We start from the raw sequence: 27,981 nt of genomic DNA on the forward strand, positions 1-27,981 counted from the left end.
TTTTGAAGAATGTTGGTAATCAAACAGTTGACAGTAGCCATTGAAAAAAATACTATGGCTTCAACCGTTTGGTTACAAACATTCTTTAAAATATCTTCTTTTGTGTTCAATAGAAGAAACTCAGGTTTGGAACAACATAAGGGTGAGTAAATGATGACAATTTTAATTTTTGGGTGAGCTATCCCTTTAATTTCCTTCCCAAACTTTTGTGGTGAAGAGGATCATTTCACAACAGGTTTCTTAAAAATTGACTTTAATCTTTCATTTTGACAGGTACACAACGTGGTTCTGTGGCAAAAATTAATTTCTGCTGTACCTATGTGGTAAACCAAGATATCGTCATCTAAGTCGGGAAGTTTCATCATTTAGACCCATTGAAGAATGGAATTTTAGTTATGAAACAGTTTGATTACAGATGGCAAAGTTAATTATGCAAACTAAACTGTGAATTTGACTTTTCAATATGCAAAAAGACTTTATTTCAAAGAAACCAAGATGCTGACATGATGAAGCTAGTCCACAGACGTTACCACGTTTTCCTAAAGACAGAAAAAAAGATAAAGCATGTCAAATCTTGTACATTGATTTAAATTAAAACTCTCCTCACGCTAAAGGAAGTTCACCCAAAATGACATTTGTCAATCAGTCACCCTCATGTTGTTCTACAGCAATATATAGATTTCTTTCTGTGAAGCACAAAAGTAGATGTTTTGTAGAATGTTCATACTGTTTCCATATGAACGCATGAAAAAAAGATTGAAAAAAGTGGTCCAAAGACGAGTTATTTCAAAACCTTCTAAAGCATTTTCACAGCAAATTACACCATCTTCGCTCATGGGAATATTTTTCATCAGCAATGATAAAGTCATATGGTTTTTGAATTAAAAGAGGGTGAGTAAATGACACATTTTATATTTTTGGGGAAATTATATCTTTAAAGGCACAATATATAATTTCACCACTAGAGGTCGCGTATTCTAAACAAAGGTGTAGCTTGATGACGCTTTGATTTCACGGAATCATGGGATGTGTTGTCTTCAGCCGATGGAAAAGAATCCAAAAGGACTCGTGCAGAAATCATGTTCACGGATGAGCTAATATATTAAATATTTATTAACATTACTGTTTTATGAAGCAGGGTGTGGCTGAAAACCGTTGGAGCAGAACGAGGCCGCTGGAGCGATTGCCAATGAGAGACGAGCGCGACACGTCTTGAGAGCAGTAGAGCTTTTATTATGCCACAGACGAGCACTTCCGCTTCTTCTGGTCAAGCGTATGGAGTAACGTAACGCAGTGCTGTCTTATCATATTAGATACATTTGTGTGTTGAAAGTTGTTATAATGCTAATCTGCGTTCGCTCGGCTGCTGCTATGAGACTCTTGTCGCACACTGCAGTAAGCTAGATCGATATTAATCATGGTACTCACTGTAAATCAATTTAAACAATTAGACTAACCATGTTGAGCTAATTACCAATAAGTTTTCTGTCGATTAACGTATCCAAACAGTTGCTCACCTTTCTGATAAAACAATATATTAAAGCGTCTTTGGTGCTTCCATGGTTTCTAAAAAAAATACAACCAGCATAGATGCAAACTCCTCATCTTTCAGTGAGAACTGAAAGGGTATAAGTTGGGTACAAGGGTACTTGTGAAGTTGCAAGGGTAAATAAAGAACTGGTTGTTTCAGTAAGTACTGTACAGTGTTTCCTTTACTCTTTACTTTAAAATTACTATGTCTATAATGGGTAATATTTTATGTATTTGAGGTCTGAGATGTGGCAAACAGTATTGCCGTCTAATCAGCCAATATTGTCTTAAATATCCTGCATAGCACTTTGTCTTTTATAACATGATATTTTAAAGGTGCCCTAGAACATCTTTTTAAGAGATGTAATATAAGTCTAAGGTGTCCCCTGAATGTGTCTGTGAAGTTTCAGCTCAAAATACCCCATAGTTTTTTTTTTAATTAATTTTTTTAACTGCCTATTTTGGGGCATCATTAACTATGCACCGATATATAGGTTGCGGCCCCTTTAAATCTCCCGCTCCCCCGCCCCGGAGCTCGCGCTTGCCTTGAACAGCAAAAAGAGTTCACACAGCTAATATAACCCTCAAATGGATCTTTACAAGATGTTCATCATGCATGCTGCATGCATGCGTCGGATCATGTGAGTACAGTATTTATTTGGATGTTTTACATTTGATTCTGAATGAGTTTGATAGTGCTCCGTGGCTAAAGCTAACATTACACACTGTTGGAGAGATTTATAAAGAATGAAGTTGTGTTTATGAATTATACAGACTGCAAGTGTTTAAAAATGAAAATAGCGACGGCTCTCTTGTCTCCGTGAATACAGTAATAAACGATGGTAACTTTAACCACATTTAACAGTACATTAGCAACATGCTAACGAAACATTTAGAAAGACAATTCACAAATATCACTAAAAATATCATGATATCATGGATCATGTCAGTTATTATCGCTCCATCTGCCATTTTTCACTATTGTTCTTGCTTGCTTACCTAGTCTGATGATTCAGCTGTGCACAGATCCAGACGTTAATACTGGCTGCCCTTGTCTAATGCCTTGAACATGGGCTGGCATATGCAAATATTGGGGGCGTACATATTAATGATCCCAACTGTTACGTAACAGTCGGTGTTATGTTGAGATTCGCCTGTTCTTCAGAGGTCTTTTAAACAAATGAGATTTATATAAGAAGGAGGAAGCGATGGAGTTTGAAACTCAGTGTATGTCTTTTCCATGTACTGAACTCTTGTTATTCAACTATGCCAATATAAATTCAATATTTAATTCTAGGGCACCTTTAAACAAATGTTGATTTTGGTAAAATGTTGCAACAATATGTTAATATGTTTTTCATGAAAAATTACAGTTTTGGACATATAGGGTAATAAAAAATAACTACAAATGAGCATGCAAAACAAATAACTAAAAAAAAAAAAAAAAACCCCGCCCCGCACAATGTTCTCACCTTTTTCCCTCTTAACTGTTTGCATCCCTGCTTATTTCTCTGGATTTATACATTCTTGGAAACATTTGGTATAATGTAAGTACACAAATCAAAATATATAACATTGTTCTAGTGGTTTTGGGATATTTTAATCCAAAAATCTTACATATTGTGCCTTTAATATCATTACCATTCTATTTCCTACCTCTGACAATTCTGTGTCTTTTCCATTAGGTTTTGCTGAAGACGGCTCATGTCTCTCTAGTTCCTTCATGCCTGTTTCCTGCACATCCACTGCTTGTGCTGCTTGCCTAAACACACAAACATGCTTTAATCCTCATTACCAATATGGTTTCAACCTTCCTGGGTGAATGAAAGCAAGCAGATTACAGTGTACCTCCGATTTGTGGCTTTTTTCTTTTGAATGATGCCGACGGTAACCCCCAGGACGACCACAGCGGCAGCCAGTCCAACTACTCCGTACAGAACCGGCCCCTGTGAGAGTCCACCCGAAGCAACCTGGCAGCGCTCTCCACCATAACCCGCCTCACAGACACACACGGTCACTCCGTCCTGGCTCACACACTTACCGTTGCCGTTGCACAGCGTAACGCCACACGCCGCAGACTCCACGTTCTCTGGAATGACGTTTTCACTCAAACCTGGACGAAACGATTTAGGATTGATCCGAACATTTTTATGTTGTGTATCTTGGAGACCTAAGATGATAAAACAGAAGAGCAAATTGATATATCAGGGTTATTATAGTTAACTAAAACAACTTAAAATTTAAACAACTTAATAAAATATATAAAAAAAAAAAAAAAATTAACTTTCAGCTAGATGCCAAGGCAACATTTCTCATTTTAATGTTGTCTAACTTGATGTACTACAATAATTAAAATAAACATTAACTATATAGACATTAAACAAACTATTACAAATGCTAAAACAACAAAACTACTAAAACTTTAAAACAAATACATTAAAATATTAAAATGAAACTATAATAGTATTTCATGGATACTAAGGGCCCGTTTATACAAGACCGTTTAACTAAAAACTGAACTCTTATGCATTTTGCCCATTCATTTACTCGACAACGCCGTTTTAGGGGCCTTAGAACGCAAGCTTTTTGTTGTTTGTATGCAAAAAAACATTTCCGTTGTTGTGTAAATGTACCCTAAAGTAACACCGATATATAGGGCTATTTTGGGACCATTCCAATTATTTTACAGTTCTCATTATAATGTATACAATTATTGAATTAAATCCATAACAAAAATTAACAAATTAGAGGGAAATGGATAATCATCATAAAAATGTAATTGTCAAGAAAGTGTCCCAAAATAAAATTATGTATATTTTTAGGACCATCAAGATTATTTGCATTATGAAAAAATGTAATTTTCTATTTTTCTCTTTTGATTTGAGGGTGAAATGTGACATGAGATTCACACTCATGAGATTCTTTAAGGAGTAAAAATGTTCACCTGCATCAGCATAATGCACGTTGTTAGTAAAGCTAACTTTTTCCTCCCTTAAATGTTTCAAATATGTAAGCCAAAAGGTTGGGTTTTGTGATTCCTCACAGTTCTCATCAGAATGATCTGGGCAGTCCGCGACACCATTGCAGAACTGCTCCAGAGGTAGGCAGATGTCTTCACTCAGGCATGGTTTGGTGCCTTCAGGGCAGCGGGGGTCTGAGCTGCAGTCTTTGCCGTTGACCAGGCGGTGATCGTGGGCACAATGGCACGTCATTCCTCCAGGGAACGCAAGACAGAGGTGACTGCAGCCTCCATTACCATTAGAGCAGAGATTAGTGCCTGAAATACGAAATAGACAAATTAAATTCCATGCATTTATTTTTTTAAATATATGTTTTTATGCCTTTAAATGGACAGGGCAGAGGAGACACAGATAGGAGGGGAGAGAATGAGATCAGGAAATGACAGTCCGGAATCAAACCTGTGTCTCCACTTGAGCAACAAGACTCTCTGCTACCACTGCATCATGGATCCTACAATGCTCAATTGCCCACAATTGTCTTAAAGGGATAGTTCACACAAAAATGAAAGTTGTGTCATCATTTACTCACCCTCATGTCCTTCCAAACCCGTAAGACTTTCGTTCATCACCGGAACACAAATGAAGATATTTTTGATTAAATCTGAGAGCTTTCTGTCCCTCCGTAGACCCAGAAAGGTAGTAAAAATATCATTAAAGTAATTCATGTGACTCCAGTGGTTTAACCTCAATTTTATGAAGTGACGCTAGTGATTTGTTTGCACATTAAAAAAAACAACATGTATGCATTGTGGTGCTCTCATGAACGTGCTTTGGAGATTAATATTTTGTAAATTATGTTTTTTTTTTTTTTGTGCAAACAAAGTGCTTCATAAAATTGAGGTTAAACCACTGGAGTCACATGGATTACTTTAATGATATTTTTACTACCTTTCTGGGGCTTGAAAGTGGTAGTTGTATAGCTGTCAATGGAGGGACAGAAAGATCTCAGATTTCATCAAAAATATTTACATGTGTGTTCTGGAGATGAACGAAGGTCTTACGGGTTTGGAACGACATGAGGGAGAGTAATTTTAATTTTTGGGTAAACTAACCTTTTAAGTGAATTTTACCCAGGTTTGAAATTATTTCCTGCTCACCTTTTTGTCTCGACTTTGCGAATGCTTTCAGACTGACGATCTCGGAGTCCACTTCGAACCACAGCTTCCCCGTGTGCTCATCGTCACTGAACCAACACTTAGTGGAATCTAAACAACAATGGACAGATTATCAGGTAAAAACCACCTTAAGCTGGTATGACCTGTTTTTCCCCACAGGAAGAGCACAAAACTTCCCAACTCAAAGGTACCTTTTTTAGTAATCCAAACAAGCACTTTATTAACCAAAGCAAATGCCATCAAGCTGCCTTCTGTCTTTATTTCCTTGTATCCAGAACCATCAATGCCAACTGAACCAATTACTGCAAGACCTAGAGAAAAGACCATTATATTACATTACTGTATATGGGGTCAATAAAAAAAAAAAAAAAACTAAAATACCTGTATTCAGCAACAGTGTGTAAACTACGGAAGAGGATTAGGGCCAAGCAATAATAAAAAAATAAAACCATCTCGAGATTAAAGTTGTTAAATTTCGAGAAAAAAGTCTAAATAAAATGTTGAGAATAAACTCATTAAATTACGAGAAAAAACTTGTTAAATTAAAACAAAACAAAAAAGTTGAGAAAATGTTGAGAAAAGTAATTAAATTATGAGAAAAAAAGTCATTAAATTTCGAGAAAAAAAGTTGAGAAAATGTTGAGAATAAAGTCATTAAATTATGAGAAAAAATTTAAAAAATTTCTCATAATTTAACGAATTTGTTCTCGTAATTTAACAACATTTTTCTTGTAATTTAATGACTTTATTCTCAACATTTTATCTAAACTTTTTTCTTGAAATTTAACGAGTTTTTTCTCGTAATTTAACAAGTTTATTCTCAACATTTTATCTTGACCTTTTTCACGAAATTTAACAAGTTTATTCTCAACATTTTATCTCCTTTTTCTTGAAATTTAACGACTTTTTTCCCGTAATATAACGAGTTTATTCTCAACATTTTATCTCGACTTTTTTCTTGACATTTAACGACTTTTTTCTCGTAATTTAACGACTTTTTCCTCGTAATTAAACGACTTTTTCCTCGTAATTAAATGACTTTATTCTCAACATTTTATCTCAACTTTTTTCTTGAAATTTAACGAGTTTTTTCTCGTAATTTAATGAGTTTATTCTCAACATTTTATCTCGACTTTCTTGAAATTTAACGACATTTTTCTCATAATTTAACAAATTTGTTCTCGTAATTTAACGACTTTTTTCTCATAATTTAATGACTTTATTCTCAACATTTTATCTCCTTTTTCTTGAAATTTAACGAGTTTTTTCTTGTAATTTAACAAGTTTATTCTCAACATTTGATCTCGACTTTTTTCTTGAAATTTAACAAGTTCTCATAATTTAACGACTTTTTTCTCGTAATTTAACGACTTTTTCCTCGTAATTAAATGACTTTATTCTCAACATTTTCTCTCAACTTTTTTCTTGAAATTTAACGACATTCTCATAACTTAACGAATTTGTTCTCGTAATTTAATGACTTTTTTCTCGTAATTTAACAACTTTTTTCTCGTAATTTAACGACTTTATTCTCAACATTTTATCTCAACTTTTTTCTTGAAATTGAACGAGTTTTTTCTCGTAATTTAACGAGTTTATTCTCAACATTTTATCTAGATTTTTTTCTCGAAATTTAACGAGTTTATTCTCAACATTTTATCTAGATTTTTTTCTCGAAATTTAACGACATTTTTCTCATAATTTAACGAATTTGTTCTCGTAATTTAACGACTTTTTTCTCGTAATTTAATGACTTTATTCTCAACATTTTATCTAAACTTTTTTCTTGAAATTTAACGAGTTTTTTCTCGTAATTTAACGAGTTTATTCTCAACATTTTATCTCAACTTTTTTCTTGAAATTTAACGACATTTTTCTCCTAATTTAACGAATTTGTTCTCGTAATTGAATTACTTTTTTCTCGTAATTTAACAACTTTTTTCTCGTAATTTAATGACTTTATTCTCAACATTTTATCTAAACTTTTTTCTTGAAATTTAACGAGTTTTTTCTTGTAATTTAACGAGTTTATTCTCAACATTTTATCTCAACTTTTTTCTTGAAATTTAACAAGTTCTCATAATTTAACGACTTTTTTCTCGTAATTTAACGACTTTTTCCTTGTAATTAAATGACTTTATTCTCAACATTTTATCTCAACTTTTTTCTTGAAATTTAAGGAGTTTTTTCCTCATAATTTAACGAGTTTATTCTCAACATTTTATCTAAACTTTTTTCTTGAAATTTAACGAGTTTTTTCTTGTAATTTAACGAGTTTATTCTCAACATTTTATCTCCTTTTTCTTGAAATTTAACGAGTTTTTTCTTGTAATTTAACAAGTTTATTCTCAACATTTTATCTTGACCTTTTTCTCGAAATTTAACAAGTTTATTCTCAACATTTTATCTCCTTTTTCTTGAAATTTAACGAGTTTTTTCTTGTAATTTAACAAGTTTATTCTCAACATTTGATCTCGACTTTTTTCTTGAAATTTAACAAGTTCTCATAATTTAACGACTTTTTTCTCGTAATTTAACGACTTTTTCCTCGTAATTAAATGACTTTATTCTCAACATTTTCTCTCAACTTTTTTCTTGAAATTTAACGACATTCTCATAATTTAACGAATTTGTTCTCGTAATTTAATGACTTTTTTCTCGTAATTTAACAACTTTTTTCTCGTAATTTAACGACTTTATTCTCAACATTTTATCTCAACTTTTTTCTTGAAATTGAACGAGTTTTTTCTCGTAATTTAACGAGTTTATTCTCAACATTTTATCTAGATTTTTTTCTCGAAATTTAACGAGTTTATTCTCAACATTTTATCTAGATTTTTTTCTCGAAATTTAACGACATTTTTCTCATAATTTAACGAATTTGTTCTCGTAATTTAACGACTTTTTTCTCGTAATTTAATGACTTTATTCTCAACATTTTATCTAAACTTTTTTCTTGAAATTTAACGAGTTTTTTCTCGTAATTTAACGAGTTTATTCTCAACATTTTATCTCAACTTTTTTCTTGAAATTTAACGACATTTTTCTCCTAATTTAACGAATTTGTTCTCGTAATTGAATTACTTTTTTCTCGTAATTTAACAACTTTTTTCTCGTAATTTAATGACTTTATTCTCAACATTTTATCTAAACTTTTTTCTTGAAATTTAACGAGTTTTTTCTTGTAATTTAACGAGTTTATTCTCAACATTTTATCTCAACTTTTTTCTTGAAATTTAACAAGTTCTCATAATTTAACGACTTTTTTCTCGTAATTTAACGACTTTTTCCTCGTAATTAAATGACTTTATTCTCAACATTTTATCTCAACTTTTTTCTTGAAATTTAAGGAGTTTTTTCCTCATAATTTAACGAGTTTATTCTCAACATTTTATCTTGAGTTTTTTCTTGTAATTTAACGAGTTTATTCTCAACATTTTATCTCCTTTTTCTTGAAATTTAACAAGTTCTCATAATTTAACGACTTTTTTCTCGTAATTTAACGACTTTTTCCTCGTAATTAAATGACTTTATTCTCAACATTTTCTCTCAACTTTTTTCTTGAAATTTAACGACATTCTCATAATTTAACGAATTTGTTCTCGTAATTTAATGACTTTTTTCTCGTAATTTAACAACTTTTTTCTCGTAATTTAACGACTTTATTCTCAACATTTTATCTCAACTTTTTTCTTGAAATTGAACGAGTTTTTTATCGTAATTTAACGAGTTTATTCTCAACATTTTATCTAGATTTTTTTCTCGAAATTTAACGACATTTTTCTCATAATTTAACGAATTTGTTCTCGTAATTTAACGACTTTTTTCTCGTAATTTAATGACTTTATTCTCAACATTTTATCTAAACTTTTTTCTTGAAATTTAACGAGTTTTTTCTCGTAATTTAACGAGTTTATTCTCAACATTTTATCTCAACTTTTTTCTTGAAATTTAACGACATTTTTCTCCTAATTTAACGAATTTGTTCTCGTAATTGAATGATTTTTCTCGTAATTTAACGACTTTTTTCCTCATAATTTAATGACTTTATTCTCAACATTTTCTCAAATTTTTTCTTGAAATTTAACGAGTTTATTCTCAACATTTTATCTCAACTTTTTTCTCGAAATTTAACGACATTTTTCTCATAATTTAACGAATTTGTTCTCGTAATTTAACGACTTTTTTCTCGTAATTTAATGACTTTATTCTCAACATTTTCTCAACTTTTTTCTTGAAATTTAACAAGTTTTTTCTCGTAATTTAACAAGTTTATTCTCAACATTTTATCTCGACTTTTTTCTCGAAATTTAACAACTTTAATCTCGAGATGGTTTTATTTTTTTATTATTGCTTGACCCTAATCCTCTTCCGTAGTAAACAGATCAAAAGTTACAGTAAAGGCTTTTACATTACAAAATATTTATAACTCAAATAAATACTGTTCCTTTCAACAAAAGTATCCTAAAAATGTATCAGTTTCCACAAAAATATTATGCAGCACAACTGTTTAACATTGATAATATACAATTGTTTCTTGAGCAGCCAATCAGCATATTAGAATGATTTCTGAAGGATCATGTGACACTGAAGACTGGAGTAATGATACCGTCACAGGAATACATTACATTTTAAAACATTCAAACAGAAAACAGTTATTTTAAATGTCATAATTTCACAATATTAATGTTTTTACTCTATTTACTTACATATATGAGGAGAAAAAAAAAAGGCATACCAGTGTCGGCCCAGTACAGTTTATTCCCTTCATCCGTCAAGAGCAGTGAAGTTGGCCGGACTGAATTACTCCACACCACTGTCCTGTTCTGCCCATTCATATAGGCACACTCCACCCTGGTCATCTGACTTTCCTGGACTTTGTTTGAAAAGCAGAGGTGTCCGCTGGGTGGGTCCAAAGCAATGGATTCAATAGCTCCGACACCGTCCCGTATTAACACACTGGTGTGCGTGCCCTCCGGTGTGGTGACCTGCAGGCCAGGCAGCTTCTCGCTGCTCCAGTACACATTCAGGGTGATCCAGTCCACGGCGAACACACGCAGTGAGTCTTTATGTAGCTGGAGAAGTTTCCCACGAGGCACCAGCGTGGTGTCCTTCATCTTAAAGAGTCCCACGACGGGCTTACTGCCATCGGACACATACAGGGTCAGGTCACGCAGCACCAAATCTAACATGGTTGGCTTGTTCATGTTAGGAAGGTCTAAACGGCGATGTTCAGGCCAGTTTTGTAAGTTCACGCCACTCTGTCTGCTCTGTAAATAAATCTGAAAGAAAGACAAATGGTCTTAATCAGTTTAATACACTTAACTCTGCATAGAAGACGATGTATGAAGTGCTCAATTGTAAGGATTTTATTTTCTTAATTTTATTTGTTAAACATGCCGAATTTTTAAATATTTTAAAAATATTATTTTTTTCCTTCACTTTTTTTTTAACCAGATATAAATGTAACAAATCCATAAACTAATTTTTTCTGGAAAACAGTGGCATATAATGCAAAACATTACAGATTGGTTTCACATTCTTACTGATGCTTTCGAGAGTATCACCAGTCATTTTTGATATTTGATAACACCTCATCCGTGTTAGCTATCTATAAAACGTTATCATTTTGGTGACAAATGATCTTCTCTTCCATATTGTGACATACATCTGAGTGCAATGGATTATCAAAAAGAAAAAAAAATGTAGGGTAGGGACTTGGTTTTATCCATTGGTTAAAGATGTTATTGTGTTCCATGCACAATGTGTTAAGAATGATTTATTTAGAAAATAGATAGGATAAATTCTCATTTCATGCCAACTTTAAGCTCACAAGGCATAAAAATGATCAACAAAAACAGCAACGTCCTGAAAAGACATTCTAGAACTGAAAAAATAATGATGGAGAATAAATATTTGCAAACATATGTACGGAACATGGACAGCACAGTACGGAAGCTTGTTTCCGCCAAGGAATAAAAATTTAAAAGATAATTACAACTCTTTATCTCACAATTCTGACTCTCACAATTGCTAGTTTACAGTTATAAAGTCAGAATTGCATGGTATAAAAATAGTAATTTCGAGTTATAAACTTAGAATTGTGGCATATAAACTTGCAATTGCAAGAAATAAAATCAGAATCGCGAGATATAAACTCACAATTGCGAGGTAAAGTCCAATTCTGAGGGAAAAAGACTTCTGAGATAAACTCACAATCCTAAGAAAAGGCAGAATTGCAAGATTATATCACGCAATTCTGACTTTGTAACTCGCAATTGTGAGTTTATATTACAATTCAGAGAAAATAAAGTCAGAATTGTGAGACGAAAACTGGCAATTGCAAGAAAAAAAGTCATAAAATGTCGCAATTACCTTTCTTTTCTTTTTTTTTTTTTAATTCAGTGGCAGTAACAAGCTTCCATAGCACAGAGACCTTGTATTATTTCTAAGATTTTCTTTTTTAGAAAACATTACTTTCACAATTCCATTTGGTGCAACTAGAGGTGTGCTTCACCTTTAACTGGATCATATGCTGTGTATGAAAGTGCATCATAAAACACTGCTGTGTCCAAACTAACCCTTTTCCTGACCATATGCTAGAATCAGAGAGACAATGTTTTGACCATCATATTTTGGCAAAATCATTGTAAGAAATTCATGAGATGAATTTATAGAAACTGCACTATTCTGCAAGTAACTGCAAGTGTTTGAACATTTATAAACATCTAATTTTGGCAACACCTGTGTGACTGCAGCAGGAGAAAGAAACAGCAGGAAGGAGGAGTCTTTGGGTTTAGAGCAGGTGAGTCCATCTTCATCCAGCATCAGCTGAGTTGGACACTTGCAAACGGCCTTCAGCCCTGGTGCTAAAACACACAGGTGAGAGCAGTGCTGGGAAACACAGGGGTTAGAGACGCCCACTTGGAAAAGAGCATGAATGACCTGCAGAGACACACAAGCACCAGTTAACTGATTTAAACTTCATTACATTTTACACATGCATGTTTCAAATCAAGCAAGTACACACTTTAACAATGTCTGTTGGGTTTAATTAGTTTTTAATGATCACGGCATTTAGGAATACTTGCCTTCAATCCGAATGGTTGTCCAGGACGTTTGAGCAGGACTTGGTGCTGTTTGCCCGTGGTTTTGTGAGCTCTCTGAATGGTTCCTCTTTTGGTATCAGACCAGTAGACCTTATCATTGAATACAGACACCGAGAATGGACTGGGGGTCTCCATCAGCTGCAAGAGCTGCAAAATTATGGAAGAGGAAGGGTAGAAATTATTGATTAATGTTTTTAAAAAATGCTGGAATCTAATTGATGATATTCTCATAGGGCCTTTTTCTTTCATTGATGACCCATATCTATCCGGTGGACAGTACGTACACGTCAAGTATTTCTTTATCAGACCATTTTGGATATGTTTGCTTTTATTTCACTACATTCCAAAAGTATAATATACTTTTTAATACATTTCATAAAAACATATCGTTCCTCGTTATTTTGAAATTGGCACACTCTGAGATGCAAGAGAAGGAGGTCTGATTTGTGAATGAGCCGATTCATTCCAGTGAACCTGTTGAATTGGTTCACAAATCTCACTGAACGATTCACTCACAATTCAGACTGATCCAATTACAGCTGTTCTCGAATCAAATCACAGATTCAACAATAAAGTCAGGAGAAATGGGATATCGTTGGATGTGGCGAAAAGTTTCTAATGTCGAATTTTAGAGTTGATTATTGTAAATGAAAATCATATTTAGGTCATGACTTTCAGTTATTTATGAAACTAAAGCCGTTTAAGCCCAATGAAATGCTTGAATGTGGACACGTTCGCATTTGTCTCCCCGTCTATAGCAGTTTCATATACAATCAAATTGAATGTTTGCATAGCATTTCTCTGACAATATTTATGGATTTTGCCCCATGTGGCATCTGTACATTGTATATTATTTATCGCCACATATTTACACATATTTAGTTTTTCCTTGTTTTTAAAATACCACCGTTTATGGTATATTATTTCACTTATTTGCACACTTGAATTATCAAATTTCAATTGATATTTTTAGTATACTGAAGTTTATTTATTTTTTTGATAGTGCATAATAAGTTTTGGTAATAAAATAAAAGTTTGCAGTACATTAAATGACTGCACTAATCTTTCTTAGTGCTGCTGACAAGGACTATTCCAAGTAGTGCTGGCTAGAATAAATGAATAAACAGTTCATGGATCAATACTCTTAAGTACATTAAAAATCAAATACTTTTGTACTTTTACTAAAGTAAAATTGAAAAGGAGTATCGTACCCGAGTAATATTTTATTAGGGCATCTGTACTTTTACTCATGTACTTGAATTGTGTATTTCATTCACCACTGTATAACAGACTAACAATGGATTGATAGACAGGAATGTTGATCCAGAAACAAGGTATGCAACTTTAAACACATTCAAGTACTAGCAAAGCATGTTAGAAGCTATATTAAAAGCCCTATTAAACATTTTCTGAAATGCTACAGTTCTCAAACTGCTTGGTGGACACATTCACTACCTTAATATCTCCTCCATCAATATTGGCTGATCCTATACACTTGAGTTTCTCATCTGTCCAGTAGATTCTGTAATGAATGGAGTCCACAGTCAGACTGACCGGCCACCGGAGAGAGTGACTGACCAGCACACGCCTGTCTGAGCCGTCCATTCCTGCTCTTTCTATCTGAGCCTTTTCCCCCGTTTCTGACCAGAACATTATTCTGAAAGGATGGCAAATATCAGGGTCAATAAATTACAAAAAGTTATATTTACATTATAAGGCATTCTAAATCATTGGTACTAAAATTTTGTAGTGCCCACTGGCAGCTCTGTAAGTTAAAAAAATAAACAGAGAAAGTTCAATCCTTTGTAACATTATAAATGTCTTTACTGTCACGTTTGATGATCTATCAGTGCATACACGCTGAATAAAACATTTAAACCTAAACCTCTTAAAGGGGACCTATTATGTCCATTTCCACAAGATGTAATATAAGTCTCTGAATGTGTCTAAAGTTTCCGATCAAAATACCCCACAGATCATTTATTATAGCTTGTCAAATTTGCCTCTATTTGGGTTTGAGCAAAAACACTCCATTTCTGTGTGTGTTCCTTTAAATGCAAATGAGCTGCTGCTCCCGGCCCCCTTTCCAGAAGAGGGTGGAGCTTTAACAGCTCGCGCTTCAGTTGCTCAACAACAACAAAGCTGGAGAATCTTTTGTGTTGAATTGACCCTCATTTGTGAAGCAGTCCGCCGTAAAATGACGGCATGGCAACTGGTATGGTAAATTTGGGGGTTTGTGATGTCACCAACCTGGGAAGAAGTTTGTTGTAGTCCCTATCAGCCATTTTTTGCAGTACTTAAAGCGATTTCTGTAAAAGAAAATATCTCCCTTTGCATTGAACTTTGAGCATTGTAACTTTGCAGATGTTGTTTATGCTCAAACAGCAACATTACACACTAACTAAAGTTAAAAAAGTGAAATCATTAATCAAGGACCCCTTTAAAGGTCCCGTTTTTCGTGGTTTTTTTGAAGCTTTGATTGTGTTTATATTATATGCAATATAACGTGTTCATGTTTCGCGTGTAAAAAAACACAGTATTTTTCACATAATTTACTTATCTGTATACCGCTGTTTCCACTGTCATAAAAACGGGCTGATGACTTCCTTGTTCTATGAAGTCCCTCCTTCAGAAATACGTAACGAGTTCTGATTGTGCCAGCAGTTCCTGTGTTGTGATTCGACAGCAGCTTAGCGAACCTTGCCCGGAAAGGTCACGCCTCTTACCATAACGTGGAGATGCACACGCTCAGTGTTATTGTAAACATAGTTTTACATGTGGATTATAATTTTCGGGAACCGAGTTAAGTACAGCGTCCCTGGGAAGGCCAAACAAAGGTGATTGGACTGCGGGATGAAAATAACAGCGTTTCGACGACATGGCGACAAACACACTCTACAAACGCAACTCTTGCTCTTCTCCGTGGGAGCGCAACAAGACCACGCCCCCTTTTTTGTGTATTCCTGTGGGCGGAGGTTAGTCAAAAAACTGTTTTAGTGACGTCATTAAAGGAGGAAGTAGAGGGATGTAGTCCAAACTGGCCGTTCGATGTAGGCGACTTCTGTTAAATAAAATATCTCGCTTGGCATTGAACTTTGAGCTTTAAAATTTTACAGATTTTATTTATACTCTAACAACAACATTACACACTAACTAAAGTTTGAAACATGGGATCACGAAGAACGGGACCTTTAATATACACTACTGATTAAAAGTTTGGGGTTAGTATGATTTTTATTTTTAAAGAAATTACTTTTATTCAGCAAGTATGCATTGAATAGATCAAACGTGACAGTAAAGACATGTATAATGTTACAAAGGATTGAACTTTCTATTCATCAAAGAATCCTGAAAAAAAATGTATCACTGTTTCCACAAAAAATTAAGCAGCACAGCTGTTTTCAACATTGATAATAAGAAATGTTTCTTGAGCAGCAAGTCAGCATATTAGAATGATTTCTGAAGGATCATGTGACACAAAGGGCAATGTTACAGAAAGAAAAGCCAATCAAACAGCAGAATGTCTTGTTGCTTGATGTGATTTTCTGATTTTAAAAAAATGTTTGATAACCAATAATGTGACATAAAAATGATTATTCTAACCCTTTCTGTGGCAGCAGAGCGATGGAGCGAAGCTGCCCAAGATCTTCACCCAGGATCACCACACGATCTGTGGTTTTGGCGGCATCACTGTCCAGCCCCACTGCATTGATCTGGCCGTTGACGCTGTCAGCCCAGTAGAGGTTCCTCGCCACCCAGTCCATAGCCAGACTGTCTGCATTGATCCCTGACACAGAGAGATAGACACTTACACTCCCAATTCTGTGATTTTAAAAACATGAACACTTTAACACATGACCAGACATATTTACACCTATAGCGCGTTTCTGCAACATGACCAGTCTAGTCATGGTCAGGCCGTAGCATAAATATCTGAATTTAATGCCTCTGTCATTTCGGTTCAAATTATGTACTAAATTAAGTTCTAAATGACAGCGTTTAGCGAAATAACCCTGACCAACACTATAAGTGGATTTAAAGGGAAAAAAAAAAAAAAAAAAAAAAAAAGGTACATAAGAATGTAAATAGCTTCTTTAACAGTGTTATATTAGTATTATTTATATACTATTATAGTATTCATATTTTTGTGTATTATTTCTATTTAGCTTTCATTTATTTTTCATTTCAGTTTCTAATTTTTAATTTTTTTTACATTGAAGTTTTTCATCTAATACTTATGTTTTATATCAGCTTTATTTCAGTTACCGAAAACAATTTTTAATAGTTTTATTCATAGTTAACAAAAACAACTGACCTTTAATGATGGTTCCTTTGCTCTTCTGATCCAGTGACAGCCATTTTATGTTGTCAGTGTTGAGGTTGATCCAGTACACTCTCTGCTTCTGCCAGTCGTAGTCAAGCGACAGGACAAAGTGCTTCTCTGACGAGAGGAGAACGTCCAGACTGGAGCTCCTCAGACCCAGCAGAAAGACCTCGGACTGCACAGACATCAATAGGTATGGCTCACCTGAGACAGGTGCAGAATTAAACTTGTGTAAAGAAAGGTGCAGCGTATCAAATGAAAAAATCTTTTTTTTTTTTTTTTTAATTAAGCAACCTTTTAACATCAGTTTGAAATGCTAAATAGCTTTATTCATTTTTATTTTTTTTTAGATAAATGGATGTTGCTCGTTTAAATATGCATGCAATTAGGTCGTGTAAAAATGTAACATAGCACTGTTTAAAATGTTAGTTGCATAATGCATACGGTCTTACACACCATTTTTTCAAAATAAAATATCGAGTGTATACTGCTCAGTATGCATGCCATTCCAAACAGTCTGTTTTACATCCAGAAAAAAAATATATTTGCATTATAAACTTTTTTACTCGTAACCTGTGATTTTGCAGCTGTGACCATCAGGCTCCAGAACATAACCTTGACTACAGAAGCACACAAATGAGCCCTGAGTGTTGTTACAGTAGTGTGAACAGAAGTCTGGACGGTCCACACACTCATCCACATCAACACACCCCAGACCGTCATCTACAGGCTTGTAGCCAATCCTGCACCAACAGCGCTATAGGAAGAATATAAAAAGTGAAAGGAAGCACAAAACAGTAAGCATTAAGAGGCCAAGCACCAAAGTTAGAGATATATTGGTGTACTATATTGAAACTAAACACCATGCAGTTTGTTTGAAGACAGTGCCACCAACTGGTCAACATGGATAATATGCTTTTAATTTATGCCCTTTAGATTCAATGGGTCATGTGGAGCACAATGACATCCATTTTTGTCATATTATCTTTCTGCTTTTTAAGTTTCATCAAAAGATTAAAAACCATACCAACTCCAAACTTTTGAACTAGAGCATGTCAGTATTATGTCAAACTTTATGAGGCTGGTAGATATTCAAAACAGACATTTTATGACATTAGAACAGAAAGAAGAAGTCATACCGTCCCTGAAGGTGTGCTGCGACAGTCCTGTGCACACTTTGGCTGTTCAGAGCATTTATCTGTCTGGCAGCTCGTGCCCTCATCAGAACCGTCCAGACAGTTAGTAACTTTGTTACAGAGCTGAGATGGGTCCACACACTCCGAACTACCACACTGGAACAGGTGAGGAGGACAGGACACACTCGGACCTGTTAAAACACAGACCAGACATTCATTAATGCAGATGAAAGTCAAATCTGGTGAAACTATGATTACGGTTTAATCCCAAATAAAATCCCACTGAAATGGTTTTTATTTTGGGGCAATTTTATGCAAAATTTGGAAATTTTCCAGTGGGGTGAAATTCAGGAAAGTATCATAATGAAAACATGTGGACAGGAATGCCATTTACATAAACATTATCCAATCAGAATTATATTACAATATTATTCAAAAGTTTGGGGTTGGTAATTTTTTTTTTCTATTTCAAATTAATGTTGTTCTTTTGAACTTTCTACTCAAAAAAAAAAAAAAAAAAAAAAAAAAAAAAAAAAAAAGTACCGCTGTTTCCACAAAAATAATAAGATATATTTCACACTGATAATAATCAGCAGCAAAAGCAAATCAGCATATGAGAATGATTTCTGAAGGATCATGTGACACTGAAGACTGGAGTAATGATGCTGAAAATTCAGCTTTGCATCACAGGAATACATTTTTAAATATACTAAAATAGAAAACAGTTTAATTGTAAAAATATTTTCCAATATTGTTCTATTTTTACTGTATTTTTGATCAAATAAAATGCAGCCAGATCAAAAACATTATAAAACCTAACCAATCCCAAACTTTTGAATGGTAGAGTATATTTCTTTAATTTTATTCTATACAATCGTCTCATCAATTATTCCTGAGAAGTGACTCACAAAATCAATTTCTAAGTGGGGATCCTTATAATCAACACAAAACCCTTGCAACCCATTTTATAATACAACGTATTTCAGAGTCAATAATTCTATCTATTGGGAATTGTTAAAAGTATCTCTATGACAGTTGGTTGGAGAACTGTTGAATGAATTGTCCACAATAACAACAGGAACCTGTATTAAAGTAAATAGGGTCAATTGTGATTTCATGTTGACTAATTTCTAATGTTTAAAGGGGTGGTTGATTATGATTTCAATTTTTTAACTTTAGTTAGTGTGTAATGTTGATGTTTGAGCATAAACAACATCTGCAAAGTTACAACGCTCAAAGTTCAATGCAAAGGGAGATTTTTTCTTTTACAGAATTTCACTGTTTAAGGACTGCACCAAACGGCTGGTAGGGACTACAACGAGCTTCTTCCCAAGTTAGTGACATCACTAACCCTAGAATTTTGACGTCAGATTGTGTCTCCTTTGTTTACGTGAGGTGAGTCTGTGCAATGAAGTATGTAGCCAAAATATTGCTGCTAACAACTGTACTAATAGGGCTTATAACGTATACAGATACATGCACAGTTCTCATTTTATATTGCGGCACAGAGGTGTCAGAATGCAATATTACGCAGGTCACTGCTTATGACAATGTTTGTTTGTTTTACTTCGAATGAATATGTCTCACTGTATTGTTCTAGTTTATGGAATTAATAATAATAATAGTAATAAAATGCTTAATAAAATGACAATGTTATAGCCTACAGTAACAGTAATAAACTTTTTTTTCCAGGCTTCTGATTGGCCAGCATTTGGCAGTGCTTCATAGTGTGTTTTTTGCGTTTTCATGTGGACCGAGATTTTTTGAAACTGTGCTTGTGTGTATGCGATTTTTTTTTAAAATGGAGGAAAAATTCTATTTATAAAAATACCCGTGTATGTGTAGGCTAGGCCTAAAAATTGTAACTTCTTCCTGAGTCTCTCCATCAGTGTCGACTCCGGTTTGAACAATGCAAGGCTGAACACCGTTACTGACAATCCTCATTTTGGCTGCGTGAGATTCTCCAGCTTTGTTGTTATTGAGAAACCGAAACGCGAGCTGTTAAAGCTCCGCCCTCTTCTGGAAAGCGGGTTGGGAGCAGCAGCTCATTTGCATTTAAAGGGACCCACAAAAACGGTGTGTTTTGCTTACACCAGAGACTTGTAAAAGGGGCATTATAGGTTCCCTTTAAAGCACATGGAAATGATCTTGCATTGGGGTCAGAGCTGGGTTCAGCATGTTCCAGTTTGATAAAACTGTAGAAACTCACAACCAGATTCATCACTTCCATCCCTACAGTCTTCAGAGCCGTCACAGCGCCAGGCTTGAGGAATACACTGCGTGTTAGAGGAGCACGGCCACTGGAACTCGCCGCACTGCACTGGAGACTCCTTACAGTTCTGTCTCACATGGGAAAGTCAGTCACATGGGTTAAGAACAACTAAACTAATCATTTTTGTGCACAATGCTCCTCTAATAATGTGTTTTTGGTCATATAATGCACACCCTCTCATCTGTGCCATCCTTGCAGTCCATCTCTCCGTCACACATCCACTCGTCCAGCAGGCACTCCTGGCTCTTCGGACAGCGGCGCTGCGTGCTGCATGGCGGAGGTTCAGTGCAGTCCTCCTCGTCGGAATGATCTTTGCAGTCTGGATGTCCATCGCAGCGCATGCTGACCGACACGCACTGACCGCTGCCGCACCGCCACTCGGCACTGCTGCAACTCTCCTCACCTACGGGACGGGAAATGGGATGCAAGTTAAATTAAATGAAAAAAAAGGTCAATATTTTTTTCAGACTGTCATGGTGTTATTGTTTAAAACTATTTAATTATGAAGAAAATTTATTGGATTTTTACTTTCGCAACCATGCTGTTCATCTCAGACTTGCAGAAACATCATGCATAATGGAGCAGTGTTATTTTAGTATTATTTATTAATGTAGGATTCATTTACTCATAGTATTTATTAATATTTTGTAGTTTTATGTGCTTGTTAATTTATTCGTTTTTTTAATATTTTTTATTTTCACTTTTACTTTTTTATTTTTTCAGTTTTAGTTTAAACATTTTAGTTAGTTGCTAAATCAACATTTCAAATTTAGAAATGTTCATCTAAAATGTAGATTTTATTTAGCTTTATTTCAGTGAACTATTTCAATGAACAAAAGCTTTATTTAAATGAATGAAAACTTTAATTGTTTTAGCTAAAACTGCAATAGACGAACAAAAAATAATCTATTATTATAGTATTAATTTACTATTACAGTATTATATATTTTGAATTTGTTTTTATTTTTATATTTTAATTTGTAATGTGCTTGTCATTTAAATATTTGTAATTTTTTTTAAAATATTAATATTATATTTTCAGTTTTAGGTTTAAAATTTTTATTATTTCAGTTAGTTGCTATGAGGCAACATTTCTAATTTAGCTTTTTAAGATTGAGTTTTCAATCTAAAATGTATATTTTATTTAGCTTTATTTTATTGACCTTTATTTCAGTGAACAAAAAGCTTTATTTCAATTAGCTGAATTATTAAATTGTTTTAGTTAACAATAACACTGCAATGGACAAAAAAACAAAAGAGAATCTTGTGTTTCTATTCACAGCCAATGAAAGCTGCTGCCTCAAAAACTGAATTTAAACCTCACCACAGCTGGCCTCATCGCTGCCGTCCGCACAGTCCGCGTCTCCGTCACAGAGGAAGGATTCTGGGATGCAGCGGTTTTTGTCACAACGATGAGCGCAGCCCTCCTTAGTGCAGTTGACTTCATCAGATCGATCCTGACACTGAGCCACGCCGTCACACACCTGCCGTTGCTCAATGCACTTCTTACCATGTGCACATTGAAACTGACCTGAGAACAGATGGATGGAATATTAACATGTTATCATTGAATCAGGGATTGCAGAGGACTTTTACATTTTCTGAACATGTAAAAGTGCATAAATGTGAGTGTTGCTATGTGATTTCCTCACCAGTTTCACACCGCACAGGGCACTCGTCTTCATCAGACTTGTCCTTACAGTCAAACTCGCCGTCACACACGTGATTATACAGCACACAGTCCGTCCCGTCTCTACATAACTTGGAGCCGAAAGAACAGCGCAGAGGTCCTTTAGTTACAGGAGTGTTTTCTGAGACTTCATCCTCTGTCTTTTCTTCCTCCTCAATGTTGTCTTCATCTATATCAGGGTCAACATCTGAGAAGACAAGAGGAAATTTTAAGGCAAAAGGCATGTTTTTTGAAAACTTTTGCTCTGAGAAACAAAGTATGAAAGCTTGCTTCCATCACAGACTAAAAGAAATAAAAGGTAATTCACTGTGACTTTTTAAAATCGCAATTCTGAAATTTTTTTGCATTTGAAACAGATTGTGCAATAAATAAAGTCAGAATTGAGAGAAATAAAAGTTAGAATTGCATGATATAAATCCAAAATTGAGAGTTATAAAGTCTGAATTGTTAGATATAAACTCACAATTGCGAGAAAAAAGTCAGAATTGTAACATAGAGAGGTCACAGTTACCTTTTTTATTTTTTATTCCGTGGCGGAAACAAGTTTCCAAAACAAAGGGCCAATTTTACTTCAAACTAGATGCCCTAAGGCCTGTTGCATCTAGCCTAGCTAGAATCCAGCAATCCATTTAAATCTAAACTAAACCCCTACCACAGCTGGCCTCATCGCTGCCGTCCGCACAGTCCGTGTCTCCATCACAGATGAAGGATTCTGGGATGCAGCGGTTTTTGTCACAACGATGAGCGCAGCCCTCCTTAAAGCAGTCGACTTCATCAGATCGATCCTGACACTGAGCCACACCGTCACACACCTGCCGTTGCTCAATGCACATCTTACCATGTGCACATTGAAACTGACCTGAGAACAGATGGAAATTCAACACTCTTATACAGCATTCTTATTAGCCTGCAGTAAATAGCGCAATAAATTAATCAGGTGACCAGTGTTAGGTGTAATGCATTTCCAAGTATTTAATTACTGTAATTGAATTACTTTTCCTTTGAAAGCGTCAAATAAGGATAACTCTTAATTTTCTGTAATCAGTTACTTCTGATGTAATTGCATTAAATACTTATATAGAATTGTTCTGTAGTCTATAATATATCTGTATGAATGTAAAAAGTGTTTACCAATTAATATGAGCACCAAGGCCAGAAATTATAATAATAAAATCTCCATATCAGTGTTATTTTAGTATTATTGAGATACTATTATAGTTATTTTTAATTAGCTTAATTTTTTTAATTGTCTAGTTTTTATTCATTTCTATTTTAGTTTTAGTTATTTTAGTACAAAGTAAACTAAATGAAAAATTAACTTTAACTTTATTTTAGTTAAAGTTCATTTAGTTTAGTAAAAAACACATTGACGAAATGCACCGATACCAAATTTCTCTGCTGATGCTGATATAGCAGATTATTCAGAATGATATCTGCGTATATGGATAGTTCGATTTTCTTAAAGAAAAAAACTCCAGACTAATGCTGTAAACCCTGTCATTTGGTACATTACTATAATAATATTAGAGGTTAAAATTAACAACAGAGCCCAAACCATTGTAGTCAATGGCAATTTATTTTCAGATATAATAATTACACAAATAAAAATTGACATTTTTTTTTATAGCTAGCCTAGTAGTGAACAGTGCAGCACTTCAGGGTTCTACGTCAGAACACTGGCTCATTATTGGCTGGCTCCTGCGTCAGCAGCACACGCATGCGTCGTGGTGCTCACATGAACAGTTTCAGCCAATAATGAGCCGGTGTTCTGACGTAGAACCAGGAAGTGCTGCACTGTGTTTACTACGTCAACAGTGTAGGAAACTGACATGGAAGAGAAGAAATTGTTGAATAAAGTTGTTATTTTTGTTTTTGTGCACAAAAAGTATTCTTGTCGCTTCATAACATTAAGGTTGAACCACTGTAGTCGCATGGACTATTTTAACAATGTCTTTACTACCTTTCTGGACCTTGAAAGTTGCAATGACGTTGCTGTCTATGTGTGGTTCAAGCCTCTTAGATTTCATAATTAAATCGATTAATTTGTTTCCCCAAGATGAACGAAGGTCTGACAGGTTTGGAACGACATGAGGGCGAGTAATTAATGACAGAATTTTCATTTTTGGGTGAACTAAACCTTTAAGAGCATCAAAACACCATTTATTGTTTGATTTTCATGATACAATGGACGGAATTTGAAAGCCAAGACTTTGTTTCTTATCCATAGGGATTCTTAGGCTCAAATAGAGCCTGCTAATGTCATTATTTAACTGTTAATGCTTAATTTTGTAAAAAAAATTTTAACTTATTGTCTCGTTAACTTTGACAGCCCTACACAAGAGAGATTTTCTTCACACACAGTATGAGTTGCAGTCTGACATATTTTTCCGCCCCCTTTTGATTGACGGGATATAATCGGCCCTGATCATTGGCTTAGTTTATTTTATTTATTTATTTTTAAATTGCTGGATTGAATGATATACATGCAGAACATTGTACAAAATACACAGAAAAATATAAAACAAAACAACAGACAAACAACATAAGGTCAGAAAAAAACTGAACAAAAAACAAAAAAGCAGGGAAAAGAAAAACCTTATAATTCGAAATGCATGTCCTTTCGGGATATTGGATGTTTTAAGGTATTCGGTACCTTAACATCTTTTACTTTTTTCTTTCCTTCCCCCCTCTCTCTCACTGTTTTAAACAATCGGCCAATGGCTAATAGAGAAAATTGTATCAGCCGATATTGATTGTTGGCCCGATAAAGTGTTGCATGCATCCCTAATATTGATGTATTTTGTCATTTTATTAGCCCTGTATTCTTGAAATCTATGTGAGGGGCAGACATAAATAAAAATGTTTACTAAAATTGTTTAAAAATGTACCTATGCTGCAGACAGAGGCACATTCATCTTCATCGGAGCCGTCAGAACAGTCATTCTCTCCATCACACACATGGCTGTAGAGCACACACTCTGATCCATCCTTACAGGGAGTGAAGCCCAATCTGCAGCGCAGGGGAACATGTTCAGAAGCCACTGCAGCCAGAACACCTTCAGCTACAGCAGAACAGAGTCTCATTACTGTCATGCAGGCTTTTTTAAAATTCTTTTTAAATTTTATTCAACATAAAAGCATTACAACAAATACTACCAAAAAGCACAATTTATACATCAGTGTTTTGTTGGGGTGTTTAACCCTCTGGTGTTCAACGCGTGGCAGTCAAAAAGTTACTTTTTTTTTCCCCCAATGAAATGAATGCATATTTTTAAGGGGATTTTATGGTACTAAATTATATTTATAAACAAAGCATAGACCTGAAAATGAAATTTCCAACTATTATAGTTCACCCAAAAATGAAAATTCTGTCATCATTTACACACCCTCAGGTTGTTCCAAACCTGTATACATTTCTTTGTTCTGCTGTACACAAAGGAATATATTTTGAAGAATGTGGGAAACTGAACAATTCTGGGGCACCATTGACTTCCATTTTATTTTTTTTTCCTACTATGGAAGTCACTGGTGCCCCAAAGCGGCCTGGTTACAAACTTCCTTCAAAATATTTTCCTTTGTGTTCAGCAGAACAAAGAAATGTATGGTCACCGTGATTTTGCCAAGTAAGACATGTTCCTGGAGCAACATTTTGTTGATCCTGGAACAACATTCCAGTCTGAAAACTTAGCCTTCCTACCCCTAAACCTAATCCCATAACTTTTCCCTAAAATCAGAGGGGAAAGATAGGTGAATAACACTGATGTAGAAGCACCTAACCCTGGTTGCAAGCCTAAACTTGACATAAACATTAAACTTGTCCCTCATATCTGATTGGTTGATTGGAATCTTGTTCCAGGATCATGATCATTTGTTCCAAATCATGGTGACCGAAATGGTTACAGGTTTGGAACAACTTGAGGGCGAGTGAATGATGACAATTTTCATTTTTGGGTGAATTATCAGTTTAAACAGTCATAAATCTTGAATGCTTTGGAGCACAGACTTCAGTTTGATCTCTTTTTAAAGAAGACACTTGGCAGACTATTGCTTAAGTAAAAAAAAAAAAGTGAACTTAAAAATTATAGAATTTTGTGTTATGAAAAATGCACAAATACTATTTACTATTTTCAATTTTTATATGACAAATATTTTTTTCCAAAACACTTTTTACTCCAAATCTGTAAGAAAATCAAAACCATACATCTAAAGTTGTGTTCCAAATTTGAGCTTGATATCTTAAAAAAAATGAGCTTTCAGTAAGATGTTGTTTGGGCGCAGTTTTTGACCGCAAGGAGTACAAGTGTTGCTTTTTTTAGTACCATTTATGAAAAGAAAAAAAAAAAATTATATATATATATATATATATATATATATATATATATATATAAATATAAATAAATAAATAAATAAATATATATATATATATATATATATATATATATATATATATATATATATATATATATATATATATATATATATAAAACTTCTTTTAAAAATGACCAAAAAACACTAGGATTAATTGTCATGAAAGTAAAGCCACAATGCAAATAAATAAAAATTGACTGCATGATCATTGTACTGATTGTTTAGGGGTGAAATGTGTCCTAGCCTATATTCTTGAAAGGATTTCTGAGATCCACACAGGCTGCTTTACATTTTAGCAAAATAATTTTGTATTTAGATGTATGCAAATTAAAGCAATGCCTCTAAGAATTACAAAGGCACTATCATAAAGTTCTGAAATAAGTAAATCACTTATCTATAAAGCTAAACCGACAAGAAGATAAAAGTTTTGAAAATAAAGTGCTATTGACATCTTCATCGCCACCTATTTGCTGCCCCAGTTTCTTTATATCTGGACAAGATAAATTAGCGCAGGAAAAAACATTGCACCAAAGTTAAATGTGAGACTTTCATCTGACCTCTCAGAAGCAGAAAGATCCCTGAAGCGACATTCAGCAACACAAATAAACACATAACTGCAGGGGAAGCGAGTCAAACCGGCTCAGTTCGAGATGTGGCGCTTTAATCGCGTGAACAGCTGAGATCGATGTGTGTTAATTGATCAGATGACAGATTGACCCATGATGAGTGATGTCATATTTAATACATTTGATTTAGTAGACTTAAAATAAACTGTAAAATTGAATTCAGTTCAATAATTAATGTTTTATCAGAGTAAATAGGCTATTAAAACATCACAACTAGCCTAATATTAACAATTTATTACTATTATTATCATCATTATTTGTTATTATTATTGAGATATTAATACATTAATAACTAATACTAATTAATATGGTCAGTAATATTTCATAATTTATTAAATTCCATAATTTAATTTAGTATAGCTAGCCTATTAACGTTAATACAAGCTAGGCTACTTCATAAATTAATTCATTTGTATAATTAAATTAACTCAATTATTTTAATTATTTATAATTATATAATTTCTTTTAGTTAATACTAAAAGTTAATAATTAATAAAAGTAAAGTTCAGGTTGTTACTTTGGCGCCGCTGTGATTTTGCAGTACATTCCCAGACACTAGAGGGCGCTAAAGCGCTGCGCTCTCCTCTAAAATCACGATCACAAACATCAACAGAAAGAAGAAACGCACAACAATGTAGCATAAAACTACTTTGAACTTTGAACACATCATAAACAGTACATGTTTTTGAAAAGGACCGGGATATGGATCATTTTAGCACATTTATCGCTGTGGTGTCAGCTGTAACTGTGGTGTACCTCTTTCATTCAGTCTTTTACACTTCTCACATCTC

At 34.1% G+C, this 27,981-nt stretch overlaps 1 protein-coding gene across 3 annotated transcripts; it reads right to left on the reverse strand.

Annotated features, from left to right (window-relative positions):
- Positions 1–236: 236 nt before the first annotated feature.
- lrp13 (low-density lipoprotein receptor related-protein 13) lies at positions 237–27,260 on the reverse strand. Of its 3 annotated transcripts, XM_048188746.1 has the most exons (21): positions 27,122–27,260; positions 25,085–25,258; positions 22,849–23,055; positions 22,159–22,383; positions 21,831–22,037; positions 20,680–20,909; positions 20,444–20,573; positions 18,238–18,425; positions 17,672–17,855; positions 17,090–17,302; positions 16,378–16,561; positions 14,230–14,431; positions 12,757–12,921; positions 12,410–12,610; positions 10,404–10,947; positions 5,857–5,976; positions 5,648–5,755; positions 4,574–4,807; positions 3,379–3,700; positions 3,187–3,292; positions 237–539 (listed from the first exon to the last, which is right to left on the reverse strand). In XM_048188746.1, the coding sequence occupies exons 1-21, from the start codon at positions 27,174–27,176 to the stop codon at positions 513–515; spliced, it is 4,026 nt and encodes a 1,341-aa protein (XP_048044703.1). In that variant the 5' UTR covers positions 27,177–27,260; the 3' UTR covers positions 237–512. The 3 variants fall into 3 exon arrangements, with proteins under 3 accessions (XP_048044703.1, XP_048044704.1, XP_048044705.1); XM_048188747.1 differs by lacking the exons at positions 22,159–22,383; positions 22,849–23,055; XM_048188748.1 differs by lacking the exons at positions 21,831–22,037; positions 22,159–22,383.
- Positions 27,261–27,981: the final 721 nt, after the last annotated feature.

Source organism: Megalobrama amblycephala, linkage group LG4 (assembly GCF_018812025.1).
Source record: "Megalobrama amblycephala isolate DHTTF-2021 linkage group LG4, ASM1881202v1, whole genome shotgun sequence".
NCBI classification, from domain to species: domain Eukaryota; kingdom Metazoa; phylum Chordata; class Actinopteri; order Cypriniformes; family Xenocyprididae; genus Megalobrama; species Megalobrama amblycephala.

Excerpts from the sequence above, each read along its gene's own strand:
- lrp13 (XM_048188746.1), bottom strand. The coding sequence starts at position 27,176 with ATGTGTTTATTTGTGTTGCTGAATGTCGCTTCAGGGATCTTTCTGCTT. Across the intron at positions 5,756-5,856 it reads TGTTTGGATTACTAAAAAAG|ATTCCACTAAGTGTTGGTTC; the intron begins GTACCTTTGAGT and ends ATTGTTGTTTAG. Across the intron at positions 3,293-3,378 it reads AAAAAAGCCACAAATCGGAG|GCAAGCAGCACAAGCAGTGG; the intron begins GTACACTGTAAT and ends TTGTGTGTTTAG.